This window comes from Pongo pygmaeus, chromosome X, assembly GCF_028885625.2.
Source record: "Pongo pygmaeus isolate AG05252 chromosome X, NHGRI_mPonPyg2-v2.0_pri, whole genome shotgun sequence".
Taxonomy (NCBI): Eukaryota; Metazoa; Chordata; class Mammalia; order Primates; family Hominidae; genus Pongo; species Pongo pygmaeus.
Window position 1 is genome coordinate 77415494 of NC_072396.2, and position 10087 is coordinate 77425580.

At 42.9% G+C, this 10087-nt stretch overlaps 1 protein-coding gene across 1 annotated transcript; it reads left to right on the forward strand.

Moving 5' to 3' along the window:
* Window positions 1-926: 926 nt before the first annotated feature.
* On the forward strand, window positions 927-9574 carry LOC129024126 (putative BMP-2-inducible kinase-like protein). Its single transcript, XM_054471057.1, is given in 3 exon segments — window positions 927-1144; window positions 8306-8952; window positions 8955-9574. Coding segments are annotated over 3 exon segments (1485 nt in total).
* Window positions 9575-10087: the final 513 nt, after the last annotated feature.

The following is a 10087-nucleotide window of genomic DNA, read 5'->3' on the forward strand; positions in this document are numbered from 1 at the left end:
TTGAGTTCCCCAGCTAGTGAGTCACTGTTTTCAAGACTGTTTGCCAGATTAAAGTCCATAAACTTGGTCAGCCTGAAAACTCAATTACAAGATTTAAGCTATTCTGCCTGTGGCTTTAAGCACATGGTTAAAGTATATTATTTCAGTCTCTGCTTCTAGAGAAGCTTTCAGATTTTCTTTTTAAACTTCTTGTTACTTATTTCAGCTTGCCATCTTAATAATTAATGCAGTCAATTGCTAAGTTATGACCCTGATATCATCAGGATTCCTTTAAGTAAAAGGCAATTCGAAGCGGTATTGCACTCCCCCATACCTAATGTTTTAACACTGTTTACTGATGGGTCTGGTAAATATGGAAAAGCGGCAGTCTAGTAGAGACCACATAATTCAATCACTCAATCTGAGTTTACTAGCACTCAGAGAGCCAAGGTTACTCTGTTTATTTATCAAAGAACTTTTACAACCTTAAGCTCGTTCTGGACTTTCCAGCTTTATGTTGCAAATATAACCATCAATTAATGGGGTCGAGACTTACAGCATGGGATATGAGACTTACAAATGAAAACTTTGATAATCCAGGATTTAAAATGTTGAAGAACATGTGATATCACAGTGGAAAAGGTTTGGGGAGGTTTCTACAGTGAAATCCTAACCCGATATCAGTAACTGGAAAAACAGATAGAAAAGCACTAGGAGGTCAGGATTTCTGATGGGGGTCATTGATATTTCTCCTCCGCCCACTGCCTTACCATTAGAATGGCTTAGTGACAAACCTGTATGGGTGGATCAATGGCCCCTAACACAGGAAAAGCTAGATCAACTTCATCTGTTGGTAAAAGAGCAACTGAATGCAGGAAATATAGAAAAGTCAGTTAGCTCCTGGAATTCACTGGTATTTATTGTCCCAAAAAGGTCCAAAAACAATAATGATCTCTGGGGTTTCAGCTCAACGCTCAGAGCTAATTGCAGTCATTCAGGTTTTACAGCTCACAGCTTCAGATCCTATCAACATTGTCTATGATTCAGCTTATGTTGTGAATGTAGCCAGTCACATAGAAATTGCTACAGTTAAAAGTACACTAGACCCAGAACTGCTTAATTTGTTTCACTTATTCTCATATGCTGCATGCTACATTTCAAACAGGTGAGACAGTTGGTCATGTACAGCAACACTGTCATCATTTGCTCATATGGGGATACCGAAATAATTAAAAACTGACAATGGACCTGCTTATACTAGTCATGCTTTTCAAAATTTCTTGCACTTTGGGCTATAACCCATAAAACAGGAATTCTTTATAATCCTAGAGGACAAGGCATTATAGAACAGGCACATCAAACATTAAAACGCATGTTGAAAAGACAAAAAGGGGGTAAAGGAGGCCAACTACCACCTCAATCAAAACTACATTTAGCCTTATTTACTTTAAATTTTTTGACTCCTGGTACGGATGGTCAGACTCCAGCAGAAAGACATTGGCAAGTGCTAGAGGAAAAGAGGAAAGTTTATTAGAAAGTGTTATGGAAATCCCCGGAAGAAGGACAATGGAAAGATCCAGTGGATTTACTGACGTGGGGAAGAGGGTATGCTTGTGTTTTTGCAGGAGATGAACAAGCCATGTGGGTGCCCTCACGGTGTCATGGTGCATGCAACCATGGAATGGGAAACTGGAGGAACCCAGGGTGGCCAACTATAGGCCCGGTCCCTCCGGTATGAGCCATGAGTCAGCTAAGCCTGAGTGCAAAGATGGAGAGAAGGCCAACTGGAGTCATGACACAGTTATAATATTACACTTCTAAAGAATATCACCACTTAATTTACAGTTGGTGTTTTTAATTCTTATGTCTTTTTAGCAGCTAAGAAGGACCAGCTCCAGTTAAACAATACCCAATTGACCTGTAAATCTTGTCAGTTATATCACTGCATTAATCATAGCCCATTGCAAACACATAATATCTCTACTTTGATGATTTTAGGTAGCATCCCTGGGCTATGGATTCCTGTTAATCTGTCTGAGCCTTGAGCTGCCACACCTGCTTTGCATTTTATGAAACTTCTTCTAACTCTGCTTACTTATTGTGTCCGTAGAGCCTTAGGCATGATAATTTTTGCTATTGTTTCCTTGGTCATGCTAATAACTTGTATTGTGATATCTTCTGTAGCTTTGCATAGTTCTGTTCAAACAGCTCAGTACATGGAGAACTGGACATGTACAGCTAACCAAGCACGGCTACTTCAGAATAAAATTAACACTGAGTTACAAACTGAAGTGCCAATGTTGAAATCCATGGTTCTATGCTTAGGGGAACAAGTACAAACCTTGCAATTGCAGCAGTAATTGCGTTGTCATTTTAATTCACTCATATTTGTGTAACCAACTTAGAATACAACCAAAGTGAGTATCTGTGGGACCTTGTGAAAGCCCATTTGCAGGGAGCTTTCACATCCAACATCACCTTTGATATTGGTGAATTACAAAACAAAATTCTTGATTTAAATAGGCAAACTCAAGAGTTTCAGCCTTCTTTAGAAGACTGGACTGAATTCCAGCAAGGCCTGGAGAGCCCCAACCCTTGGACCTATCTAAAGCACCACATTAACATCTTATATGTAGTTCTTGGAATAATGTTGTTTTGTCTCTTTTTATAGTCTGTAAAATCAGATGGACCACCAATCAGAGAATGAGAGCTGCCCAGCCTGGCCTTACATTCTTCCAATTAATTCATAAACAGAAAGGGGGATATGTAGGGAGCCGAAGGCCTGTGGGACATGACGAACTCAGCATTCCACTGGAGGCTATATGATCAAACAGCAAACTGTTTATCATGAATGCAGGATGTGAGCAAACTCACGACTGCTCCTGCTGACAGAAGGTTTGCTGGAGGCAATCACTCCCTGGCGCCAAAGTTATCTACTGTGACATCTAGAGCCTGTTGATCAAGGAATGCAGTCTTGCAAGCCTACTCCAGACTGAGCAGCTGACCCTTTCTTCCACCCCCTTTCTCACTATCTCTTTTGCCTAATAAATACAGAGGGCTGTGTAAAGCTCAGGGCCCTTGTCCACTAGAGGCAAGGCGCCCCCCCCCCCGACCCCTCCTTCCAAATATACTCTTTTGTCTCATGTCTTTTATTCCCACATTTGCCCCACTTTGCTCAGTCCCCCTAAGTCCATGTGGGTTACACAGTGGCACCCCGAGCAGCGACAGAATCGGGTGCTCAACATTACTTGACTAGACTTGTTAAGGATATCTGTTTTCTGTTCAGAAAACTAGAGTTTTGATTTGTTTCTCAACTGTGATTTTGTTTTAAAATATGCTAATTTCTCATTTTAGACTTATTATTTTGTTCTCTCTAGATTTTTTCCCCTAACTCTTTGAGACTGATGCTTATTTTTTGTTTGTATACAAAGGAATGCATTGAAGGATTTTGAACTATCTCTTAAGTTCAAATATGTTCAAATCCCATCCATTTTGATGCGTGGCAGGCTTGTTTTCTAAGTAGTTTACAAATGTGTTTTAAATTCCTGGTTCAATAATTAAGAGTCTTTAAAAAAAAAAAAAACCACAATAAGATACCATCTCACATCAGTCAGAATGGCGATTATTAAAAAGTCAAGAAAAAAGAGATGCTGGTGAGGCTGCAGAGAAACAGGAACACTTTTACACTGTTGGTGGAAATGTAAATTAGTTCAGCCATTGTGGTAGACAGTGTGGTGATTCCTCAAAGACCAGAACCAGAAATACATTTGACTCAGCAATCCCATTACTGGGTATATACCCAAAGGAATACAAATAATTATATTATAAAGATACATACATGTATATGATTATTGCAGCACTATTTACAATAGCAAATACATGGAATCAACCCAAACGCCCATCAACGATAGACTGGATAAAGAAAATGTAGTACATATACACCATGGAATACTATGCAGCCGTAAAAAGGTACAAGATCATGTCATTTGCAGGGACATAGATGGAGCTGGAAGCCATTATTCTCAGCAAACTAATGCAAGAACAGAAAACCAAACACTGCATATTCTCACTTATAAGTGGGAGCTGAACAATGAGAATACATAGACACAGGGTAGGGAAAAACACACACTGGGACCTGTTTGTGGGGATCGGGGGAGGGAAAAATAGCTAATGCATGCTGGGCTTAATACCTAGGTGATGGGTTGATAGGTGCAATAAATCACCATGGGACACATTTACCTATGTAACAAACCTGCATATCCTGAATGTGTATCCCAGAACTTAAAATAAAAATTTAAAAACTTAAAAACAACAAAAGTAATGAAATCAGTATGCTGAAGAGACATCTGCACTACCATGTTCAATGCAGCATTCTTCACAATACCCAAGATATGGAAACAACCTAAGTGTCTGCCAACAGATGAATTAATTTTTAAAAGTGATATATATGCACAATGGAATACCATTCAGCTCTTTTTTTTTTATTTTAAGTATTTATTGATCATTCTTGGGTGTTTCTCAGAGAGGGGGATGTGGCAGGGTCATAGGATAATAGTGGAGAGGAGGTCAGCAGATAAACACATGAACAAAGGTCTCTGGTTTTCCTAGGCAGTGTTTGTGTCCCTGGTTACTTGAGATTAGGGAGTGGTGATGACTCTTAAGGAGCATGCTGCCTTCAAGCATCTGTTTAACAAAGCACATCTTGTACCGCCCTTAATCCATTTAACCCTGAGTTGACACAGCACATGTTTCAGAGAGCACAGGACTGGGGGCAAGGCCATAGATCAACAGCATCCCAAGGCAGAAGAATTTCTCCTAGTACAGAACAAAATGGAGTCTCCTATGCCTACTTCTTTCTACACAGACACAGTAACAATCTGATCTCTCTTTCTTTTCCCCAAATTTCCCCCTTTTCTTATCAACAAAACCGCCATCATCATCATGGCCCGTTCTCGATGGTCGCTGTCTCTTCGGAGCTGTTGGGTACACCTCCCAGAAGGGGCAGCCGGGCAGAGGTGCTCCTCACAGCTCAGAGGATGGGCGGCCGGGCAGAGGCGCTCCTCACATCCCAGACGATGGGCGGCTGGGGCAGAGGCACTCCTCACCTCCCAGATGGGGCGGCCGGGCAGAGGCACTCCTCACCTCCCAGAGGAGGCCGCCGGGCAGAGGCGCTCCTCACTTCCCAGACGGGGCGGCCAGGTAGAGGCGCTCCTCACTTCCCAGACGGGGCGGCCGGGCAGAGGCGCTCCTCACTTCCTCCCAGACGGGGTGGCGGCCAGGCAGAGGCGCTCCTCACCTCCCAGACAGGGCGGCCGGGCAGAGGCGCTCCTCACCTCTCAGACGGGGCGGCCGGGCAGAGGTGCTCCTCACCTCCCAGACGGGGCGGCCGGGCAGAGGCGCTCCTCACTTCCTCCCAGACGGGGTGGCGGCCGGGCAGAGGCGCTCCTCACCTCCCAGATGGGGCGGCCGGGCAGAAGCGCTCCTCACTTCCCAGACGGGGCGGCCAGGTAGAGGCGCTCCTCATTTCCCAGACGGGGCGGCCGGGCAGAGGCGCTCCTCACTTCCCAGACAGGGCGGCCGGGCAGAGGCGCTCCTCACCTCCCAGACGGGGCGGCCAGGCAGAGGGGCTCCTCATATCCCAGACAATGGGCGGCCGGGCAGAGACGCTCCTCACTTCCTAGACCGGGTGGCGGCCAGGCAGAGGCTGTAATCTTAGCACTTTGGGAGATCAAGGCAGGCAGCTGGGAGGTGGAGGTTGTAGCGAGCTGAGATCACACCACTGCACTCCAGCCTGGGCAACACTGAGCATTGAGTGAGCGAGACTCCGTCTGCAATCCCAGCACCTCAGGAGGCCGAGGCGGGCAAATCATTCGAGGCCAGGAGCTGCAGACCAGCCCAGTCAACAGGGCGAAACCCCGTCTCCACCAAAAATACAAAAACCAGTCAAGCGTGGTGGTGTGTGCCTGCAATCCCAGGCACTCGGCAGGCCGATGCAGGAGTATCACAGGAGCCCGAGGCAGGGAGGTTGCAGCGAGCTGAGATCACAGCAGTAGAGTCCAGCTTCGGCAACAGAGGGAGACTGAAGAAAGAAGTAGAGGGAGACCGAAGAAAGAATGGGGGAGGGGGAGAGGGAGAGGGAGAGGGAGAGCCATTCATCTCTTTAAAAACAGGAAATTCTGTCATTTGCAACAACATGGATGAATCTAGAGGACATTATGTGAAATAAGCAAGGCACAGAGAGACAAATACTGTATGATCTCACTTATATAAGGAATCTAAAAAGTCAAACTCATAGAAGTAGAGAATAGAGTGGTGTTTGCCAGAGGCTGGGGAAGAAAGAGGTGAATGGGGAAAGAGGAGACGTTGGTCAACGGGTACAAAGGAACAATTAGGAGAAAAATTCTGGTGTTATATTGCACGGCAAGGTGACTATAATTAATATTGTAATATATATTTCAAAATATCTAAAAGAGAGGATTTTAAATGTTCTCACACAAAGAAATGATAAATATTTAAGATTATAGATACACTAATTACCTGATTTGATCATTTCACAATGTATACAAGTATTGAAACATCACCTTGTACCCCACAAATATATATAATTACTATTCGTCAATTAAAAATAAAATAAAACTTAAAAAAACAAATTAACATCACCAGCAATAAGACAAATCAACATCATATATTTTCTGATATGATGCATTGAGAAGATACAACATGTCCTCTGCAGTATTATCACAAAAAATGCATAACCTTAATCTAATCATAAGATTCAACCAATCCAAATTGAGGAACACTCAACAATAAAAGTAGTAAGTGGAATTCAAAGATGGCTCCCAAGTTTCCCTTTCTCCAGTGTTAACCCCTCTTTTGTAGTGTGGTTGTAACCTTTAAATATGATGAGATAATCAATGTCTTGATTAGGTTACATTTTATGGCAAAGGTGATGAAACAGTAACTATTATAATAATGTTACATTATATAAGAATCTCCCATAGCAGACTAGAGATTTATCTGCTGGCTTCCAAGAAGTAAGCTGCTATATTGTGAGAGGTACATATGACTAGGACCTGAGGGAAACATCTAAAAACAGAGCAAACCCTTGACAATAGCAAAAAAAAAAAAAAATGGAAGACTGCAGTCCTCAAACTGTTAGAACTATATTCTGCCAACAACCAGCGAATTTGGAAGGGGATCCCAAGCCTCAGATAAGATCACAGCCTCAGGTGACATTTTGATTTCAGCCCACTGGTACCTGGAGCAGAGAACTCAGCTAATGCATACCTGGACTTTTGAGCCATGAAAGCTGTAAGGTAATAAATTTGTGTTGTTTTCAGCATCTAAATTTTTGGTAGTTTTATGCAGCAATAGAAAATAATACAATAACTGACACACACTCTCCAAAACTTTCAAGGTCATGAAAGACAAGGAAAGATTGAAGGCCTGTCACAGATTAAAAGAGAACAAAGAGAAGTGACAACTAAAGGCAATGTGAGATCCTGAGTTGCACCTTGGGACAGAAAAATACATTAGTTGTATAACTGGTGAAATGTAAATAAAGTGCGTAGTTTAATTTAACATATTGTACCATGTTAATTTCCAATTTTTTATAATTATACTATGGTTATGTAAGTTACTAACATTAGGGAAAAAAGGGTGAGGGGAAATGAAAATTTTTATCTCCTTTTTAAAATTTCTCTGGACTATAACATTATTTTAGTAATAAAGAGTTTAAAAATAAAACCTGGATGGTGGGAGGTCAAGGAGGGCGGATCACCTGAGGTCAGGAGTTCAAGACCAGCCTGGCCAAGATAGTGAAACCCCATCTCTACTAAAAATACAAAAATTAGCTGGGTGTGGTGGCAGACGCCTGTAATCCCAGCTACTAGGGAGGCTGAGGCAGGCGAATCACTTGCACCCGAGAAAGAGAGGTTGCAGTGAGCCCAGATTGCACCACTACACTCCAGCCTGGGCAACAGAGCGAGACTCCATCTCAAACAAACAAACAAACAAACAAACAAAGAAAACCTGAATGGACGATCAGGAGACTGAGGGCAGTGGCCTCAATAAAAAGACATAGTTTCCTGGTCCAGTTTCTCGACCTGAACCAACGTTCAGAGCCACTATAAACCGAAACGGGACTGGGTCCCCAGGAGGAGAGATTTGTAACATCATGGCAAGTATACATGGTAATGATTTTTTCAATCCTTCTCCAAAGGGTCCTACATCCATTTACTTGAGTAATTGTGCACTGAAGAAAGAAGAATACTCAAACAAGTCAAGGACTTTTAGTCACAGTGTCTGTGTTAATATTGATACTCAGATACCCAATTGGCTTCCTGGCTTTCCTATCTAGTATGATTGCCCCTTCTCCTAAGAGCAGTGAAGAGGAAGAGCAAGAGGATGAAGAAGTTCTTCAGGGAGAACAAGGAGATTTTAATGATAATGATACCGAACCAGAAAATCTGGGTCACAGGCCTCTCCTCATGGATTCTGAAGATGAGGAAGAAGAGGAGAAAGGTAGTTCTGATTCTGATTATGAGCAGGCTAAAGCAAAGTACAGTGATATGAGCCCTGTCTACAGAGACAAATCTGGCAGTGGACCAACCCAAGATATTAATACAATACTCCTCACCTCAGCCCAATTATCCTCTGATGTTGGAGTGGAGACTCCTAAACAGGAGTTCGATATATTTGGCGCCGTCCCCTTCTTTGCAGTGTGTGCTCAACAGCCCCAGCAAGAAAAGAATGAAAAGAACCTCCCTCAACACAGGTTTCCTGCTGCGGGACTCCAGCAGGAGGAATTTGATGTATTCACAAAGGCGCCTTTTAGCAAGAAGGTGAATGTACAAGAATGCCATGTGGTGGGGCCTGAGACGCATCCCAAAAGCATAGATATATTTGGCTTCACTCCATTTCAGCCCTTCCTCACATCAACAAGTAAAAGTGAAAGCAACGAGGACCTTTTTGGGTTGTGCCCTTTGAGGAAATAATGGGGAGCTCGCAGCAAAAAGTCGAACAGCACAGCTTACAGAAACTGTCCTCTCGCCAAAGGCGCATAAAGCAGGATATGTCCAAAAGTAATGGGAAGCGGCATCATGGCACGCCAACTAGCAAAAAGAAGACTCTGAAGCCTACCTACCGCCCTCCAGAGAGGGCTCGCAGGCACAAAAAAGTGGGTCGCCGAGTCTCTCAAACCAGCAATGAATTTTTAACCATCTCAGACTCCAAGGAGAACATTGGTGCTGCAGTGACTGATGGGAAAGATAGGGGGAATGTCTTAAAACTCGAGGAGAGCCTGTTGGACCCCTTCGGTGCCAAGCCCTTCCATCCTCCAGACCTGTCATGGCACCCTCTACATCAGGGCCTGAATGACATCCGTGCTGATCACAATACTGTCCTGCCTGAGCAGCCAAGACAAAATTCACTACATGGGTCATTCCATAGTGCAGATGTATTGAAAATGGATGATTTTGGTGCCATGCCCTTTACAGAACTTGTGGTGCAAAGCATTACTCCACAGCAGTCCCAACAGTCCCAACCAGTTGAATTAGACCCATTAGGTGCTGCCCCATTTTCTTCTAAACAGTAGATATTTCTGATGGATTATTGGCATTAACTCTTGTTTCAAAAAAGTACGAATAGTTTTATGAATTTGAAAAAAAATTTAATGGCTGTTTATATCATTCGTTCTTAAAGATCAATCAGAACAGGTGATTTTTTAATAAACCAAATAGAAAAATGAAGTATCTCTACAGGGTAGTAACTTGATGCCTCTTCCAAGCAGGAGAAAAGGGAGCTAAATTGCCAGCTCTAACTAAGGGTTTCTGCTACTGACATCACAACACAGAAATGCAAGTGTGGTACTTCCAGTGAAAGCACATGGCACCCTTCCAGGTGTGTAACCACTCAGGAGGGACAGTAAAACTGTTATTTTTAATATCAGAATGTCATTTTTGTGTGCATATCCCTAAAATTAGGGTTATTTGTACATACACTAGTTACATTTGTGAATTTTTTTTAAGATCTCTTCTAATTTCCATGCAGTTAAAAACAATCTAGTTCTCTTAAAGCATTAGAAAGTTATTATCTGGAGAGTGCAGAG